The sequence below is a fragment of the Alligator mississippiensis genome, chromosome 1 (genome assembly GCF_030867095.1).
Source record: "Alligator mississippiensis isolate rAllMis1 chromosome 1, rAllMis1, whole genome shotgun sequence".
Classification (NCBI taxonomy): Eukaryota; Metazoa; Chordata; order Crocodylia; family Alligatoridae; genus Alligator; species Alligator mississippiensis.
This window is the reverse complement of record NC_081824.1, coordinates 430,048,380-430,069,099: the sequence shown is the minus strand read 5'-3', so window position 1 is coordinate 430,069,099 and position 20,720 is coordinate 430,048,380. Positions and strand designations below refer to the sequence as shown.

The 20,720-nt window shown below is 41.1% G+C and overlaps 1 protein-coding gene across 4 annotated transcripts in view; it reads right to left on the bottom strand.

Moving 5' to 3' along the window:
• The window catches only part of ATP8A2 (ATPase phospholipid transporting 8A2), a 555,201-nt gene that overhangs the window by 119,777 nt on the left and 414,704 nt on the right, over nt 1-20,720 (bottom strand). For 3 of the 4 annotated variants that reach the window (XM_014595931.3, XM_059720367.1, XM_059720356.1), the window contains 2 exons: nt 20,415-20,471; nt 13,090-13,197 (listed from right to left, as the gene is read on the bottom strand). In XM_014595931.3, coding sequence (XP_014451417.2) covers nt 13,090-13,197; nt 20,415-20,471 — 165 coding nt within the window. Of the gene's footprint in view, nt 1-13,089; nt 13,198-20,414; nt 20,472-20,720 lie in introns of those variants that run through there. The other variant, XM_059720374.1, reaches the window with a different exon arrangement.

Below are 20,720 nucleotides of genomic sequence, written 5' to 3'. Positions count from 1 at the left end.
TTCTTCCTAATGTCCAGTCTAAATCTGCTCTCTGCTAGCTTGTGGCCATTATTTCTTGTAACCCCCGGGGGCGCCTTGGTGAATAAATCCTCACCAATTCCCTTCTGTGCCCCCGTGATGAACTTATAGGCAGCCACAAGGTCGCCTCTCAACCTTCTCTTGCGGAGGCTGAAAAGGTCCAGTTTCTCTAGTCTCTCCTCGTAGGGCTTGGTCTGCAGGCCCTTGACCATACGAGTTGCCCTTCGCTGTACCCTCTCCAGGTTATCCGCATCCTTCTTGAAGTGTGGCGCCCAGAATTGCACGCAGTACTCCAACTGCGGTCTGACCAACGCCCTATAGAGGGGAAGTATCACCTCCCTGGACCTATTTGTCATGCATCTGCTGATGCACGATAAAGTGCCATTGGCTTTTCTGATGGCTTCGTCACACTGCCGGCTCATGTTCATCTTGGAGTCCACTAGGACTCCAAGATCCCTTTCCACCTCTGTGCCACCCAGCAGGTCATTCCCTAGGCTGTAGGTGTGCTGGACATTTTTCCTCCCTAGGTGCAGCACTTTGCATTTCTCCTTGTTGAACTGCATCCTGTTGTTTTCTGCCCACTTGTCCAACCTATCCAGGTCTGCCTACAGCTGTTCCCTGCCCTCCGGCGTGTCCACTTCTCCCCATAGCTTTGTGTCATCTGCAAACTTGGACAGAGTACATTTCACTCCCACGTCCAAGTCACTGATGAAGACATTAAAGAGTATTGGTCCAAGGACCGAACCCTGCGGGACCCCACTGCCCACACCCTTCCAGGTCGAGACCGACCCATCTACCACGACTCTTTGGGTGCGACCCTCTAGCCAATTCGCCACCCACCGGACTGTGCAGTCATCCACGTCACAGCCTCTTAACTTGTTCACCAGTATGGGGTGGGATACCATATCGAAGGCCTTCCTGAAGTCTAAGTATACGACATCCACCCCTCCTCCTGTGTCCAGGCGTTTCGTAACCTGGTCATAGAAAGAGACTAGGTTGGTCAGGCACGATCTGCCCGCCACAAACCCATGCTGGTTTCCCCTCAGCATAATTTGTCCTGCCGGGCTCTCACAAATGTGAGCCTCGATAATTTTTTCAAATACTTTACCAAGGATGGAGGTGAGACTGACCGGCCTATAGATGCCCGGGTCCTCCTTCCTCCCCTTTTTGAAAATGGGGACCACGTTAGCCCTTTTCCAGTCCTCCGGGACTTGGCCCGTGCGCCACGAGCATTCGAATATTCCCGCCAATGGCTCTGCAATGACGTCAGCCAGTGCCTTCAGCACCCTCGGATGGAGCCCATCCGGGCCTGCCGACTTAAAGGCATCCAGTTCTTCCAAGTGACTCTGCACCACCTCAGGATCTACGCATGGAAGTCTGGCGCCTTGCTGCTGCCTCTCTACAACCCCAGTGAGAGACTTGTCGTGCCCCTCACTTAGGAACACTGAGGCAAAGAACTCGTTGAGGAGTTCAGCCTTGTCCCCCCTATCTGTCACCAATTGTTTCTGCCCATTTAGCAGCGGTCCTATTCCTCCCTGGGCCTTCCTTTTACTCCCAATATATCTAAAAAACAATTTCTTGTTGTCCTTTACTTGGGTTGCCATCCTCAGCTCCATGGTAGCTTTGGTCTGCCTAACTGCCTCCCTACAAGCACGAGCAGAGGAGGTATATTCATCTTTAGTGATCTCACCCTGTTTCCACTTTTTATGTGCTCCCCTTTTGGCCCTTAGGCTGCCCTGGATTTCTCTGGTCAGCCATGGAAGCCTCCTGGCCCCTTTCCCTCTTTTGCCTCGCTCGGGGATCGTCTTGCTTTGTGCCCAAAGGATATAAGCAAAGAAGTTGGCTTCACTTCTTCCAACAGATCAAGCATAACCTTTGTGCCTACTCAGTGGCATACCAAGCTGCTGACGCCCTGGAAGTGCAGAGGACAGACAATGAATTCAAGGCAGAAAAAACAAGAACTACATGGAAGCAGTGAGCCAAGGATACACTGGGATGGAGGGGGAAAGAAACAGAGTTTGGGGGAAAAAGAGACTAAAACTGAATGGATAGAAACTGGGAGTTTGGGGGTAGAGGGTATTTAAGCAAGGAGACCAAAACTGGGAATTGGGCAGGAAGAGGGTGGAGGAACAGACAACAGCCTCCTTCACTACCCAATCCCTAATGGTAGGTTCTTCCTCCACAGTAAATGAGGAAAGGCAGCTTTGTGGGTAGTGGCGGGGGTGGGTGAAGTATGTGATCCTGGAATTAAAACCTGCATCACTGTGCATGTAAACAAGGCAGACTGGTTACAGCTGCACAGACCCTATGAATTTTACTTCCTTACCTTCTGAACGCTACATCTTTCTGGGCCCCAAGACCAGTTTGCCCTTACGAATCTCCTCAGTAGATTAAGCATTCAATCTCAGAGCTTCTCCTAACTAAATGGGCACTCTTCTCTACTGTTCAGCCTTTCAAAGACTGCACAGAAGCAAAAAAGCAAAACCACAAAGGCTTTGGTAAGATGCTTCTAAACCACAAACACAACTCATAAACAGCACAAGTTATACAGTTCTATGGAAAAACAGCAAACCTACACGCAAGACCTTTTCGTGCCCTCCCCCGCTCCCCTGATTGCGTTTCTTCTTAAGCTTCCTTTGGGGGAGTTCAGGATTTCTCTGCATCTCCTTCCTTCTACCCAGACTTCTGCTTCTGGTCTGGACTCTATTTGCTAGTGACGTACTCTTTTTTAAAACAACTGATTCTAACAAATTGGCCCAAATCCAAATCCCCTTTTGGTACATTAGTAGCACTTACTATTTTTTTCCTATTTAAGTGAAATTTAGGACCCTGGGAACTGATTTTTAGATCTTACTTCCCCTCTCCCCTCCTCATGCAACTTGCCTAGTCCTTCTGAACATACTACTACTGAGCATTTTCAGTCTGAACTCTTAACTTGTAGCTTTTGTCTACGGACATGGTAGTATTTACTTCCTTGTTTCTTCTGTGTGATAGGCAGTTGAGATGGGGAAGCTTATAATGTTTCTAGGTTCTGAAAGCACCTTCCCATCCCAACTCATTAAACTTTATCAGACATCTCTCAATTTTTTTTTGTCATCTTTTCTTGGAGCCTTCTAGCAAAATTGACCCTTTGTTTTCCCCCCTCCAGATTTCTTTGAGCTAAAAAGAAAAATCAACAGCTTCCTTGAAAGTGTTAGAGGTTTTATACCTTGACCCACTACCGCCTACATAGTATTCCACTCTCAGAACCACCACTGGATACTCTCTGATCAAAGGGCTGAGAGCTATCTGGTATCATTCTAATTTTTAGACTCATGTTTTAGACTCAATGCTTAAATTATTCTGCGATTGGAACAAGTATCTCCTATTTGGCTGCACAATTGTTTTTTTCAGTGAATATATTTTCCAAAGAAAATGCAGTTTCAGTTTGATTCAAAACCTATTTGCAAAGCTGAGTCAAATTCACCACTTTTACATAAAGAGCACACAAAATGGTGGTGATGCTGGTACTGTGCTACCCTTTTATCCAGTGATGACAACACTGAGCCAGAATATAAGAGACCTGGGTTCACATCCTCTCTCTCTCTTAATGTACTTCCATTCACATCTTTGTTTTCTAAGAGAAGAGCCCTAAACACCATGCTGTAGAGCAAAGCTGTCCAAGTGGTGGCCCACGAGATGCATATGGCCCACCAGGGGTTAAAATGCAACCTCAGACTCTCACTCAGCCACCACTCCCAACATTGCACAAGCTGCAACAACAGCTAGATACAGTTTCTAGGTTCCTCCTCCTTCCTCTGGCTGCCACATTTCACTCTTGCCCTAGAGGACAGGGCAGCGTGGAACAGCATGGGGAGCAGAGAGCGAGTCTGGGCCACATGTCAGGGAGACTGAGTGGAGATCATGCCTGCGTGTCACAGCAATGGTGGGTGCCTGCAAGGGCATGTATTACAGAAGGTGAGATGAGAAATTGTGTGCCTCCAGAGTGCAGCAGTGGGGGTGGGGAGAGTACCCATACAGACACACAGAGCAGAAGTTTTGGGGGAGAGGGGGGTGTCTGTACAGTGAATAGCTCAGTAGCTGGACACCCCTGCTATACAGCATTCTTGAGTGGGTCACCTTCAATCTCTTCTGTTATTGCTGTCCATTTAAATATTCATTGGAGCAGTGACTGGCACATGGTTGTCTCTCCTCCCAGCTGAGCTAACTAATCATTGTCTGTAGCATCTCTCTCTCTCTGGACTAATGCACAAGTATTTTTAAAAAGGGACAAAGCTCCACCTGAAAAGTCTGAGGAACTTACCCCAGAAGGTCCCATAGTGTGGTGGGTAGACGGCAGAGGGTCAGACCTTAACCTGAAACAGACAACTATACTTGTTGCCTAAGTACAGACAGCCAAAAAGCCTGAGACTGAATTAATTCAACCTTCACAGGTTAGTCTAAGCTGCATAGATTGAGCCAATAAGCAAATGGAACAGACACTCGTTTTTGGTTCCAGAAATGCAGCCACATGTCCGTAGCATCCCAGGCCAGAAGCCCGGGGGGGGGGGGGGGGTGCTAAAGCCTGACTTCCTGCTCTACTAGGGTAGACAGCTTGAACCTGGAGGGGATCTGGGACAGAAGTTCAATAAACCTATTCCACCTAAATCAGTTAAGTCTGATGCTACATCCATCCAGGTTTGTTTTCAACCACTTTCAGTCATTCTGAAAATGATTTATGTGAACTGAACTTCTGTGGTGTTACAGATTTAAACCAGTTTCCAATCACTTAAACTGGTTTATGTGTAATTTCTGTTCCTAGCTATACTGACAAACCTGGGCAAGCTCCACATCCCCAGAGCTTAGGTGGCTCATTGCCTGACACATCAAGATCATCATAGTTTCAAACATGGCTATCCTTGTCAACAATAGAAATGAGGGAAGCATTATTACCATTGCCAGTAGACATTAATTGGGAAGCAGTGGGGGAATATATGGGGATGATTGACCTGCAACAATATAAGGGGTGGTCAGAAGGGCTTGCTTTGCTGCCAAGCTCTCTGCTTCTGGAATCCATGTGCACCTAGTAATGTATGCACATTATAATGGAGACTCCTTGGAGCTTTTGGGTTCAAATTTTGCCCTTAAAAGTGCAGATTTTTAAAAAGTAAAACAAATCATGATAAATACTGTAGGGCTGCAAGGGAATAAAGGCATGTTTTAAATTAATCTGGAAATATTTTTCCATATAAAATGACTAGACCTGCCTGTTCAGAAAAATCCAAGCTAAACAACATGGCAAGGAATGATTAAGCCTGGGGAAAACAAGAAATCTGGGGGAAGGGAAAAAATGAAGTGCAAAGAAAAGCCCAATGCAAATATGAAAACCCCAACAAAAATGTGACACTCCTTTCCTTTCTCCTTTTGCAAGCAAAGCACATAAATAATAAGAAAACAGCAGTTAAAAGAGAAAAGTATCTACTATCTGACTCATCTGTTCCACCCATGATGCACAGCTACCTTGATGGAAGAAATCAAGGAAACTCAAATGCAACTTGAAACAGCTACCTGAAGGCTGACTGCCAGCCCCAGGTTGTCCTACACTGTCCTATTGTTCTGTCCCATCCTCAGCTGGGAGAATTTTCCAGTTTTCCTGCTATGTGTTGTACATAAAGGGTTGCAGTTACTTTGCATATGATTTGCCTAACAAAACTTCCCTTTCAAATGGTCAAATTGATGAACATGATTAGGTTGAACTAAAGCAATTGTTCTAACTTGTACTCAATTTGGAAATGGACTGCTTCTTTCCCACAGTTGATGAAGGGTGGTCAAAACCCGAAAGCTCATCTCCAATCTCAACCAACAGATTAGTCCAATAAAAGATATCATCTCACCTCACAACACTGCTATTTCAACAAATCTTCCAAAAGCCCAGCAAAGAAATTATGGAACCAATATGGCTAATGCCAATATTAGCAGGCCTACTACAGAATGGCTTGGATCTTTTTATAAACCTTGTACTGGCTGTTATCAGGGACAGGAAACTGGATGACCTTGCCAGTATGGAAACCTGTATTTCTAAAATTCTTTCCTGTCAACATGCTTGAAAATCCAGAGAGCTTTTGTAAGAACTGATATCTGTGCACACAGTCTTCAGCATAATACAGTAGTTGCTTTTTTGAAATAAAAAGCCAATTGTTTTTAATTAAGAAAATACTCACTAGGATACTTTCTGACCATCTCTCCAAAAACATGAAATAAGCTTTGCTACCACAAACAGAATCTTTTAAATGCAAGGATAAATGATTTGGGAGAAATCTATAAAGGATCATGAGCAACTTCATATTCCAAAATATGAATAATGATGTGATTTTTCAGAGCACATTCCATTACCATAGAACTGTAATTCAGGTCTGAGTTAAAGGGCTGACTTCTCTGTTTTCATGGGCTGAGCTATGTCTGACTCCAAAGGCAAAAGATCTGGATAGTCTGCCAATTATCTAAAGGTGTAAATACCTTGTCTACTCATGTAAATGCATTCCAATATAAGTTATGGAATGGCATTTAACCATGGTTATAGCTACCTGATTTCTAAACATGGTTTGGCCAGACACTGTGGAGAAGGTCCAGACCATGGTGGAACAGTGTTTAAAACTGTGGTTAAAGCTCCATGTACACTGGCCTGTTAGACTCTTTTCAAAGAGTCTGACCCTTTGATTTTACCTATAGTTAAGTTACATTTTATTAATTGCATATCTATTTAATGTGCTAGTCCTATAGGTAAATTCTTGCAAATGGGGTATAAGGTAAGGTTGCCAAAAGAAGAGAATTCAATCAGTGATGCTCATTATTTCCCATTTTTCACATTTACAAATCTATTAGCTGCATTCATCAAATCTTTTAATGGTATTAGACACATGAACATACTAAAAAGACATGCTGTATTCCCTGTACACCAATAACCTTTTTTGATTTACACAGTCCTCTTTTCATTATCGCTTGATTTTGTACCTGAAGAAAAATATGAGCAACTTTTTACATATAACCTGATGGATTTTCGTTTTCAAACTCACTGAAACTTCAACAGAATCACATTAAAATAAATTTTAAAAAGAGAAAAAGAAAAAAAAAAAAAGAGAAAAAACAGCCAGTGATTTTGCACAATGGAACAAACAAGATTTGCACAACCAAAAATCAGAGGCAGATGAAAGCTGACCCAATTTTTGCTATTTATTACCAGCCTTGAGACCTGGGTAAATTCCTGTAGCTCAAGTTTAACCCTAGGAAAACAGTTTTTTTTTTTAATTTTGGAAAAGCTGACACAATCTTGGTACAGCTGCAAGGAACAGCACATCTTTAAGGCCTCCTTGAGGTATACATTCATGAGTAACAAATTTATTGTGTACCGATAAAAAAAACATCCAGGAGAGATTGGAGGGTCATTTGCCAGAGAGGTGTTTTGGGGTTTTAGAAAACAATGCATGTGTATTCAGATTATTTTACATTCAGAATACATCTTTAAAAGTTATTGTAATGTCATTTCATTGATCTTTTCTGAGGGGTGAATACCAGAGCATGACAATGTCACAGACCTAAAAAGGCAGATTTGCTTATTAAGGTCATTCATGGATTACAAAAATAACTAAACCATTCCCTCAGCAGATAGGATTAAAAATGTATGCATACTTCATTACTCTACCCTAATTTGTCTGCTCAAAACACAGTCCAAATCTCCACTAAAAAAAGTTCCCAAGCCACATCAAATGCTGCGGAGACCCACTGTGCATAATAATAAAAATAAACAAGATCAGCAGGCACTGTGAACTTCACTTTGCAGGCAGAAGTCTAATTTTTGACTAACGTCTGAATGCAGTTTCCATAGACTAAAACATTGACACCACCACGTAATGTGCAAGTGATTGTACACAAACAAATCACAATCAAAAGGCCCAGTTTTCTAACCAGGGCCAAACAGCATGGAAATATGAGAAACCAAAAAGAGCAACAACAGAAACCTCAAGAAAAAAATAAATTGAAAAAAAGAAACTAGTAAAATAGTCAGGAAAACACAAGTATGTACACTAAGCTGTAAAATTGTCAACAGCTGAGTAAAGATTTAGAAGAACAGCAGTATGAAGTTGGTTTATCACGGCCACTGAAATATTAAAGAATATGAAGCACTGAGAAAAAAAATGAGGCTTATCTTCTGCACAGGCTCCTCTTTCCCCACTACTTAGCATTAATATAAATTCAGCAGGAGTCCAATATTATAATCATACTAGATTTTAGTTAAATCACTGTTTGCATAACCAATAGTTTCCTCTATAATTTCACAGTCCTGGCCAGTCAAACCATTATTTCTACAAAAGTTAGACATCTGATGAAAGGACTGAGGAAGGCTACATCAGGTTACCGGAACCTGAGCAGGAAACGTAAAGAAGCTTCTGCCAAGTATAGATACCTCTTTCTCTTTTGCCATACTTTTGGCACAAAGAAATAGATCTACCAAAGCACTACCATGGGACATGGAAGAGGACACTCCACTGCAGTTTCAAAATGGATTTTAATAGTCTCAAGTAAAAAACAGAAAGGGGAGAAGCCTTAAAATCTTTCTTAAACTGTTATGTAAGAGCCAAAGACCTGCCAAGTGAGAGATCTAGCACCTAGGACCTTATTTAATTCAGCCCAAGTGGACTTCTGAAAAACAAAACAGGAAAAAGAAAAAAAAATAAGACTGACATTGCTACAAGAGACTGGAATAATCTCTCAAAGTATATATGCATGCAGGAGGTCCACTGAAATGGCCCTGACCCTTGAGCTGTTTTCACTTAATAATGGCAAAGCTGATGCTTTCAAATATGATTTTTGGTCAACGTGTCAGTGAATCTCCTCTTGCTTTTTCTTAGTTTCTTTGTCCCTCTTTTTCTGTAAGCACAACTGTTTGAAGCTAGAAGTGGACATGTACACTAAGGGACAGTATCAATTCTTGCCCTTCCAACAACAAGTTCAGTAAATGACCTCAAATCTAAGACAGTGGAAATGGCAACGTCAATCTGTGTGCACAATAGCATGGTTTCAGTCAAAACAAGCCTTAAATCCTCAAGTCTTAGACATGATTGCATACAACATATCATCCAGTGAGGAAAAACCTCCAAAACACTGAATGCCTCACACCACAGACTAACCACAGGACAAGACTCTTTAGAAAGAAAGGGAAAAAAATAAAAAGTTGATAGTGAAACCTATGTATTATGCAAATCACCTTTGAGACCTTTTAATGACAGGATTAATTGATTAATGAGGCAAAGACAAATGCAAGAGGGTTACATGGAGAAGATGATATAGAAATTACAAAACCAGAACAGATCAATGGTTTCCGGCTTCCAACAATACCTACTGCCAGATGCTTCAGAGAAATGCATAAGCTTCCCATAAAGCACCTAAGTAAACAATAGTATAACATGAGAAAAGGAAGGATTGGGAGTCTTCTTGACCCAGCTGGTACACAGATTAAGACCTAAGGTTTGATAGGGCTTATATTTTCTTTTTATTCTAACCAGTAGAACTCCATATGTTATTCTCATTCATACAGGCCCAAAGCCTGTCTGCTTTGACTTTACAAAGGGCATTCGTTCGACAGAAAAGGACAAGCAGCTTCTTCTCCTAACACTTATGTGACTCAGTTAAGGAACTGGCAGAATTGTTCCAGTCCCCCCTAAGGGGTAGGAAGACAGAGCTATGGTTGATCCACTAGCCAACTGGGCAGGCTGGCTGGGGTTAATAGCTGCAGCCCCAGAAGGAGTTCAGAAGGCGGCAAGCAGTTTCTGCATATCTGGGAAACACATAGTGCTATCCCTGGGGCAGTATCTCTCAGCAACTGTCTTCTCTTAATGGCACTATCTAGCCAAAATATATAATGAATAAAAAATAGAAACAGTCCAGGTCTACTTGTGCCAGTAACTTCTACCTAGTAAAAAAGGCAAAAAGATCAGCTTGGTATTAAATGTATGTAACATGGTTTGCTTCCAGAAGCATTCACTCAAAAAATATCTAGTGTAAATTGGTATATGCGCCTGACTCTAAAGAGCAAGCAGAGACAGGGAGGGTAGATCACTTTCCTTCTTGAATTCTACTACCTTGTGAGAATAATAAAAGGTAGATTTTTTCTTAAAATAATGCAAAGACCCTCCAGAAAAAAGAGGACCAAGCATAGATCATGTTAAGCCTTTAGGAGGTGCACTCATCCACTTCTGGTTCTGTTTAGGAAAAGGATCATATAGATTTAAAAGCCCCCAAAGCTACCAAAGATTTTTCTACTTTATTTCCAGTTTCAGATGTCTTTTATTACTGGAAAGCTTCCATTAAGTTCAGCTGGGATTTTATCACTGCTTAGTCTTGTTATTATTATGTTCCATTTATTGTATTATGAAGTGCTTGAAAGGAAACAAAAAAAAAATCCATTGTCTCTTTGATAGCATTGAATAATTCTTTAATTCTAGTAGTTGTTTCCCTTTGCCCCCAAGCTAAACAATATTTTCCCCTCTGTGAGAACACTCCAAATATAATGGACAAGAGAAAGAAATACTTAAGCAAAATGGTTTAATAAACCCCAGCAGAAACAATACATCTATTCAGATGCCCAATGATCTAAGAGTCTCCATGCAAGTATTTAGTGAATAAATGGAATAAAATGTTTTGCATGTCATGTTTTTGACTCATTGTGGGAAATACTCATTGATATGGGCACTAGTTTAGCATTTTAATTAAAGTCAGCAGGTGTAGTCTGCTTAAACTTTGATTTTGTCTATATATAATGTCGATAAATGCAATAATGAAGGAGGATTTTTAAAAAAATAAAACATAAGTTCTTCATTTCCCACTTTCTTATACATCTTGATTACTTACAACCATAGAAAGCAAAACAACAGGAACAAAGGGATATTTGAACTAGTCTGGGAAAATGAGTAAAACCATCCATTTTTCAGTCTGGAGTCTAGCATGGTCCCAAGTCATTTGACCATGGATTGGTATTATGACAGCAACTGATTTCTCAAGAGCCTCTGTGCAAGTTATGGCAGGTTCTACACAAGTTCCCTCTAACTTAGGAGTCTTCTTTCATTTTTGGAAGTTGAAAAATATGTAACAACACTATGACAGGATGGTATTATTTAAAGTAATCTTATGCTGAAACCCACACAGCACATTCAATCTAACTACCTTTCCCCACAAACCTCGTCTGTATTCTTGCTAAGATGATGAACAACCCTTTAACATCTTTGAGAGCTGATTACTGATCCAGGAACACAATTCCACAAATATTGGACTACACTTAATGGTCTCACTCAGTCACTCACAATGTAAATGCTGTGCTCTCTATGAGAATAATCGACAGTATTGTTTTACTCTCAGCAAGATATTAATGTCATACCTCAAGATATCATTTGTTTCAGAAAACCAAAAAGAGTATAAAATAACGTAGTTTAAATAGAAAAAACATTTTCTAGAAAAAGTATTGAGGCAAAAATAAAATGTTACATAACACCATGCTTCTTTGTTCTGGGACCCGTGGGTTATGCTGGAACAGATGTTAACCACAACTATGATGCTGAATTTTTTTGTTTTTGCAATAAAAAAAAAAAGTCCTCTGAAATATACTGCATTGTAAACCCCATAGCTGAGCCTTCTAATATGCAGGACTAGCATACCCTGACATTTGCACATTAAAAATGCTGACACATTAATGGCTGCATTACAAGTCTGCTGTGGTGGACTGCAAAAGTAATTCATAGCTGCGTGTGATACTCTAAATCAAATTTCAGCTTAATTTATGGAAATGTGAGTAAGAGCTGCTGATGCAAATGTACATTGTGAAACACACTGAGGATCACTAAGAAATACTATCAAAGGAACTTGGTTTTGTCTCTGTCAGTCATATGCTAGCTGAACCCATGGTGTCAGCTGTCACTCTTTCTCCTTGCTTTAGAAAGCTGTCCATGACAATATACTACAACCTCCATTATCTTCTGCATCGTACTACAATATAATAAAATATTTATTAGGCCCGAACCATCCTGAAGCAGAATGATGCTAGAGTTGCTCTTGTTTACTACATGAAATTATGTGATAAGTAACCTTACACATCATTCATTAGGCTTGTGCTGCTTTGCTTGTCATATTATCTGATATGTAAGGATGACATTTTATAAAAATTAAATGTGCTTAGGTGCTTTGGTAAAACTCCTACCATTTTGTTTTTGTCCTTTTCTCTCTATATAGAGTAACATCTTTACAAATTAAATCTTTAGATCTTTATAACTCCAAACTTGCTGCAAAATAATCTTTAATGGTTACTGACCCGGATTACATTTCTGTTTGCTCTAAATGGCATTTTACTGTATATTTATTAACCCTCCATTGTTCCTGAGAGCCTTCTAATTTTAAATCCTCTCTGGGCTCTTGAGTGATTCTGACAGGCTCATGATTCAATCAGTTAACCAAGGGTTGAAATAATGATACCAAAGGGAGAATTTTACCACCTGGAATTCAACTGACGTTGAATCAACAAATCCAAAACTCCACTAATGCTGCAAAAAGGGACCAATAATATATCTGCTTCCCTTCTAACTCCTGGTGATCCCATGAGTTGTCTTCAGGTGTGGTTTTTGTTCATTTTTAGCAAGTTAAGGAAAATAGAATAATAGAAAACCAAGCAGGCAGAGGATCTATATTTTTAAAAATATTAAGTATTAGTCTGCCATTTTGTCAACCCTTCATTACTACACAAATCTCAAGGAATAGTAGGAATGAAAGGCACAATCCTGCATCCACCCAACTTGAAGCTTCCATACAGTATATGCCTCACATTTTAAATACTGTATATAACTGAAGTCAAATCGGTATTGAATTTTACAAACACAGAAGAGGTTTTAAATACAACTTAAGTACCCTTATTGCAGGCCTTTCTTTTCCAGGCATCATTTTATTGTTGTAGAAGCACTGCTGATATCATAACTTGCCTAAAGTACTGAAGGCAAAATGCTGCTGTTAAGATGAATGCCCACCAATCTCCCATACCTAAGCATTAAAACTAACCTGCCCAAGCATGTCTGGTGCGATGGGGAAAGTGGGCCAGATGGTAGAATATACTCCAAAGAACACCAGCCAGAGCAGCATGCTTCCCCAAACTGCCAGGTGACTAAACTGTAAGGACAGAAGAGAGAGAGAAATGGAGTAAACATAGTACCACTCTCTTTTTAACACAGATATTATTTTTCTTTTTCTACTCACTCTTTTTCCATTCAAGTCTCTGCAGGTCTCACTTGGAGCTATATACTGTACTTGGTTTTAGGCCAGAAGCACAGGTTGTTTAAAGAGCACATAGCAGCTCCCCTCTTTAATTTTTTCTCCATGACAGAGAAGACACATAGCTTTCTTAGCCAATTTGTTTTATTGTAGCTCCAGAAACTCAGACTTTCACAAAACTCTGACTTATCTAGTCTGACTCCTGGTTTCTATTTTCCTCCTGGTACATGCCGGCTTAGGTAAAGCTTTAGGTGAACCTTTTCAAAGGCTTGGGTTAAAGGTCATATTCACAAATTCATTATATCACAGAATGTATACAGATAAGCCAGGTGCTCCAATAAGAAACCTTCACTCTGCAAGAATCATATTCTCTTTTTACAAATTAATAACAATAAGCATAATCTGTTATTTACTGATTACTTTTTTAAAGGAGTGCCAGATGAGATGTAGATAGGCAAGACACCCAAACAGTCCACAGTTTAAATTCAAAAAATGCAAACAACAAAGAAACCAGACAGGATGACAGTAAAGGAAGCCACATAAAAGCAACATGATCAAAACAAATGTATACCATATATTGAATAAATACAAGATGGTGTGATGTCATAATTCCATGTATTATTGGAACAGGAGAGTTGTGACATTTAAGGCGAATACTTTGAATACTGAAGAAATACATTCTGCTTCATGTGGTACCACTCACAGGTGGAGCCATTTATAAAGGACAGACTTATCTAGTCACTAGAGGACACGGACCATGAGACAGGACTTGTCAGTTCTGTTTCTGAAATTGTCACTGACTCTACTGCGATAAGGCAGGGGAGGCAAATCACTTAAACTCTTTGTGCTGCAACTTACTCACCCATTAAATAAATTTGATAATACTTGCTTTACATTTAGGACATAAGACTAAATTAATGCTAGTAAGGTTCTTTGACATCCTAGGATGAAAGAAACTGTAGACATTCAGAGTATTTTCTTATTAATATAATTTAATTTTAATAACGATCATGCGTTGAAAGAAACATTAGTCCACATTATGAACAAGTTGATTACCATTCTGAGTGAAACATTTTAAAACCTCATCAGGTATTTCACCTGGAACTAAGTGTGCCAGTTGGCAGTGTTATGCACACATACAGCAGTTTGATGGCTAGTAGAGAGTTAAAAGGTAAAATTGAAATCACTAAAAGGAAACAAAGATGCAACACAAACTAGCACAGAATTTTATAATAAATCATTTTAACAGTAAAATTTCAACTTCTTATAGTATTAAGCATTTATACAGCTAAGTATGCTCAAGTTGCTTTATAATATTAACTATTTAACCCTAAAAGCACTCTGATGAGGGAGATCTGAAAATATTAACTCAGTTTTATAGACACCAGAACTGAAGCCGAAAGCTGGAGGCATTAGCCATGGGCAGAGACTTGAACTCACAAGCTCCCCTCTGCCAAACCTGTGCTTTTTTTTCCAGACCACGCTGCCTCCCAAGAAGCCTCTTTGGCAACAGTTTTAAATATTTATTTCACTTTAAAATGACTCAAGCTCCCAGAACAAATTCCATCAGTTGAAGCCAGGTAAAAGCTACCAGCAGTTTGCAGTGGTTTCAAACCCACAAGCTGTCATTGTCATCAACTCTCACTGACCTTGGTTCTAGTTCAGAAAAACATGTGAACGCTTGCTTCAACCCTTACCTAACTGGGGATGGATTTCGGGATGTACATATATGCTCTCTGGCACTGGGGCTTTCAGTGGAAATCAAGGGTGCTCAGCAGCTCCCAAAATACAGCCCTTGTAAAACTGCTGCAGGAGCTCATCTTTAAAGAAAAGTGCAATTTACATGGGTAGGGAAGAAAGAACTGAAAAAATGTCATCTTTTCAGGAAAGACTGATTTACCCCGAGCTACAGTAATTTCATATAATCAGCCAGCAGACTCAGCACAGCTCAGGCTGAATGTTCTGCTCCAAGTCACTAAAGGCTTGAGGATACAAAAACAGTACAAATAAAAATGAGCAAGAGAAAATCTGTATGGCTGTTCTTTGACTTTTTAAGAAGTGTTTACCACTTGCTCTCACTATATCACCTCTTTTTCTCTTTGCTCACTTCATGAGATGCTTAATTTCATAACAACTTTAACATTCCCATCCTCACCTTAATGGCTGTGCATTCCCCAAACAAGGTGCATGTCTTATTTGGGGATATGTGGAATGTAAGAAAAAATGGTAGATGCAAGTCAAATGAAAATCTGTCCCACAGTTTCTAGTTTTCTCTCTTTTCAACTATTTTCCGAGTCATATTTATCTAAATTATTCTGCAATATCTTCTGATGTAAGAAACTTAGTGTCACAACCCAAAGTTGTGAGTTTTTGTTTGTGCGTGCTTCGGCAACGCTAAATTATGTTCCTGCTAAATTGCAGCTTCCTTGCACGATGGAGTTCTCTGCTGCAGAAGAGAACTCCGGTGCAACGGGGAATTTCCCGCCAATTTGAAGCTTTCTTTGCATGGTGCATTTCTTTTGCATCTCAGAAATGCACGGTGCAAAGGAGTTCCCGCCATTTGTATGAGAGTTCATGCCACATTATTGGCCGATTCTAATATATGCACACATAACGGCTAGTGATTGGCTTGCTAGCCGTATAAAGAGCTTGGGTGGCTTCCGCCCAAGTTGGAGAGAAATCACTCGGAGAGAAATCACTCGGAGAGCATGAAGATCTCTAAGCGCTGCCGATCCTCATGGACCCAACGCATTTCTTAAGCAGGCAACAGAGGTCTAAACAGCCTCTAGCCTCTCCCCGTCGCCGAGCGCAATCCTAGACGTATCCCTTTCCTATATACTCAATTTTTGAGCCCACGGAGCCTTAACAACTCCGGGGCCTGAGAACCGGACAGAGCCCACGGAGCTTCGACAACTCCTTGGGAAAGAAATTGCCGAACCCGCAGAGCCTTAACAACTCCGGGGCCAAAGAACCGAATTTGTCGTAGTCCTCCAACGAGAATTTAAGCGGAGCTGCACCTGGAAACTGTCCAGCCTACACCGCGACCATCTTGGGTGTAAGTAAATAATCTTTAAATCAACCATTACACCTCTGTGACTAATTCTAGCCCGTGTGTGCCTTGCCGCTGCACGGTCTCCCCCGACCCCGCGTGCCCGGGCTGCTGGCCACAGCCTGCGTGCGCAAAGACGGGCCTGGCTTGCCCCCGGCCCGCACACTGAGCTATAAGTGTTTCATCACCAGCCTTGTGCAGCATTAAATATAAACAAAAAATGAGAAATTCTAAATGTTGCTACTGTGAAGTTTTTGCTGGACATCATGGAACTACCTTTAGCGAGACCTCTTCTCTATCTGCTATCTAACAGATAAGTCAGGATAAGAACTGCTGTGTTACTAGGTTGGTCATTTATTTAGTGTGTTCATTTCAACCTATCATGTTTTTCATGTTGGTGGAGCCTCTCTCTCCCCCTTACTCTTGAGGCTAAACCACATGTAACTAATCCACTTGATGATGGAGAAGAAGCTTAACTCAAAGTCATACATTTAATACTCTGAGTAATTTGAAGGTTCTTCATGTGTTGATTCACTTGCAGCTGAAACAATAATTGTTACCAACATCAAGCCCCAAGATGAAGCAAATCACTACAGTGCCCAAGCTTTGAGCAATGAGTTCAGAACTGCATATTTAGATACTTTTTTTTTTTTCTTTTCAATCAAGGGGAAGAAAAAAAACCCAACCAGAAACATGACTTGCATTTAAATAAAAGAAAGAAGCAGCAAACCATGAGGAAGGTTTTTTTTTTTTTACCCATTCTAAACTTTTCTCCATAAAGTTCTAGAATTTATCACCACAGGGATTTACTGAACTTAAATAAGTACCATTTTTGGCTAAATTCAGAAAAGAAGTAAATAGAAATTGTTGTCTTTTCATTCACATGGGATTATTAGCCAGAGAAGAGGTGAGGAAAAAATATTCATAATATAATAGGATTTTTAGAAGCTCCATATGTCTATGTAGCTGATTTTTGTTTATTTATAAATTTGTGGTAGTGTACATTTTTAACAAGTGCTTTTTCATGTTAAAATGATGCAACTCTGAAGAAAAATAATAATAAAAATCCCTATGCACAGGCAACATGAGAAATATAGTGCTTATGGCCCTTCATTGTTTTCTGATGAGGAAACAAGGCAAAGAATGTTGACACATTCAGAGGTATTAAATAAAATGAACCACTTAAATAGCACTTCTCATCTTCAATCTAAAGCACAAACATTAACCCTAATAATCCCTGTGTAAGGGCTGTAAGCCCCTCTACATGTTCTATCTATTATGCAATTAACTTGTTAATTACAATACATTTAGACTGGCTACACATGCAAAGTATCTGTGGCACCTTAGAATGTCCAACCAGCTACAAAGTTATTGCTTGAAAATATATAACTTTATATTTGGGTTCTATCCAGCTTTAATTTGCACGTGCAGGCAGTCTGCAGCTCAGAGACTACAGCTTTTGAGATATTCCAATCCCTGGGGAGCACAATGCATCCATGGGGCTGGGAGATCACAGCCACTGCCATCTCTCAGCTGCGGGAGGACTCCACACAGTAGCTGGGATAGCACAGCTGCTGTGATCTCCCAGCTGTGGGATGCTTCACACACCCCCAGGAATGGGAGATCGCAGCAGCACCCTACAGTTGCCGGGACTGAGAGTCCCATCAGCTGTAGGGCTGTGCATTAGGCCTGTGCAAAGCAGCTAGTATTCACTTCGGATTTGGCCAGCTCGGGGGACAGTGATTTGATTCAGTGATTCGAATCACTGCCCTGAATTGATTCAGCCGAATCTCTGAATCAGACAGGCCCAATTCCCGAGCCTGCTCTCTCAGCTGCGTCAATGGCTGCCCCCCACCCAGCCCAGCTCCTGGCTCTTAAAAAAAAGCCCTGATTCACTGGCTGCTGCCAGGTGGGGGGGGCGATCCCCACTGCCCTGCACTCTATGGGGGCTCTGCCACGAGCCCCCAGATGCCCCGACAGCTGCTGCAGCAGCTGGTGAGTCAGGGCTTTTTAAAATTTTTTTTTAAAGAGCTGGAAGGTGAGGCCAGGCAGGGGACCATGGGCAGGGAGAGCGAGCAGGGGATGGGGGCTTGTGGCAGAGCCCACCATGCAGTGGGGGCAGCAGGGATCGCCATCCCACCTGGCAGCAGCCCACGAGTGAAGGGTTTTGTGTTTTTGTTTTTTTTGTTTTTTTAAAAGAACTGGGCCAGGCAGGGCAGCCATTGCGGGGGAGCAGGCAGGGGATGGTGGGGTCCCCCCATGGTCCCCTCCCCATTCTTCCAGTCGTCCCTCTCCCGCCCCCTACTTACCAGCATGGAGTTCAGGTACAGCTTCCTCCGGCAGTGAGCGGGGACTGCCTGAATCTTCGAAGCTCTCCAAATCTTTTCCAAATTGATTCAGAGAGTTTCAAATTGATTTGGACCTTTTTCTCGGTCTCCTGATTTGATTCAGATTCGGAGATTTGGCTGCTGAAATTGGGCCAAATCTCCTCCAAATCAAATCTGCACCCAAAGCTTTGCACAGCCCTACTGTGCATTCCCTGCAGCTGGGAGGCCCCTCAGCAGAGGGAGCTCCCAGCTGTGGAAGCCTGCTTGTTTTCAATGCAGGGAGAGCCCAGGATCAGGCTTCTCCTGCTCTGGAAATAAAGCATAATGGGATCTAATGCATGTGTCACTGTGTCACATGGCAAGCTGTGTGACTGTGTGGATCACACATTAGATCCCATGGCTCCTATAACTGCATGTGTAGAGTGGGCCTATGAAAGATTTTTAAATTGGGTAAACTGAGGCAGTGAAGTTAAGAGACTTGGTCAAGCCCATTAGGGGAGTCTAGGAGAACAGGGTCTCAATGGCAGAAGCAGCCAGAAGTCCCTCAATCACATGGTTGCACTCTGAATACTAGACTGCATTGCTGTGTAACTTGATTGTTGCTCTGGAAATAAGAATAATGCTGTGCAACACATGTTACAGACATTTAAAATAGACATAGCTTCTATCCTAAGGATTTTGTAACTGTTAACACGTATGAAAGTGAGGAATACTGAAGGGCCTACAATTTCAGATGGGTCTTGTTTTTAGTGTGCTCAATTTCAAACAAGCCTGAGAGTCAGGATGTGGATGTTTCGCGCTTTCTGAAAATCAAGACTCTTTAAAAATGTTTTAAATTGGGAGCAAAAAATGGAATAATCCAAAATTTGGGTTTTAATATTTCTGAATATAGCATTTTTTAAAAGCAAAAAGAAATTGAGAGGTATTCAAGGCAGAAAAATCACTGGATTTGAGAAGGGAATTGCTGTAGATTTAGTCACCATGGGGTATCTACCCAGTACTGTAATTTGGGATGGCTGACCATGACACCAGTTTAGAGGGGGCATTGGAATGGCAGCTGTCAGGGGAATCTTTTTCCCAGCAGTATGAGCTGGGCAATAGAAGTGGCCGTTAGCAGCTGAGAATGGGACACCATGACACCAACAGCCAGGGGCGGGCAGATAGCAACACAGCAGCAACAGCTAGAGTCCCAGGGGCAGGTAAGATTAATCAGCCTCCCCACCCCCAGCTCCCTGATGCTTGGGCCCCTCCTAGGGAGGTTTGTCTAGGGCCCAAAACTAGTTAGCTGCACCTCTGGATCTACCTTTTGGACAGCAAAGGGTGATTAGTCATTTCAGTAAATGACATGAGACCCTGAAGTGCAGAGAATGCACACAGTTTTCAACTATCCTCAGATCTAACACACATCTTTTGGTTCACAAAAAGTGATAATATTTGGAAAAAAACAAAGAAAATGGCACGGGCAAGTATATAAGCATAAAGCAAAGTTTTAAATCAAAACCACTGAAGTTAATGGTTTTCTTCCCTATTGACTTCATTGGGTTTTGGATCACATACTAGTTGCTCATTTACTGAATAGCTTTTGTTGTGCATTACTGCCATATAGAGTATGTAACAGGTTATGTTCCCAAGTTATTTCAGTAATTACTTAAGAAAAACCTTTTCCATGTTCAAAATATACAGTGTGCAAGAAAGAGTAAGTTAAAAGAATAACAAAAAAGTTTCTGAGGAATGCTTACTCTAGTCCATGCTGTGGTTTCTAAACCAGCTTTCAAACAAACAGTAATGACGACATACTGTAGAAAGAAAGAAAATGAGGGAAAATTATCTTTTGTATTTATGCAGAATAGATTTTCAACTCTCTTTTCTCCTAAAAACAACATATACTACTGAAGACAATATTTTTAGGAAATGTGGTCTACTATACACCTAAAGAAGGGAATGAAAAGGAAAATGAACGATAATACTTAGTACATGTGTAACTTGGGTTTGATTTTGATCATATGCTCATATACCTTATTTCTGATTTATACCAGCATCACCCA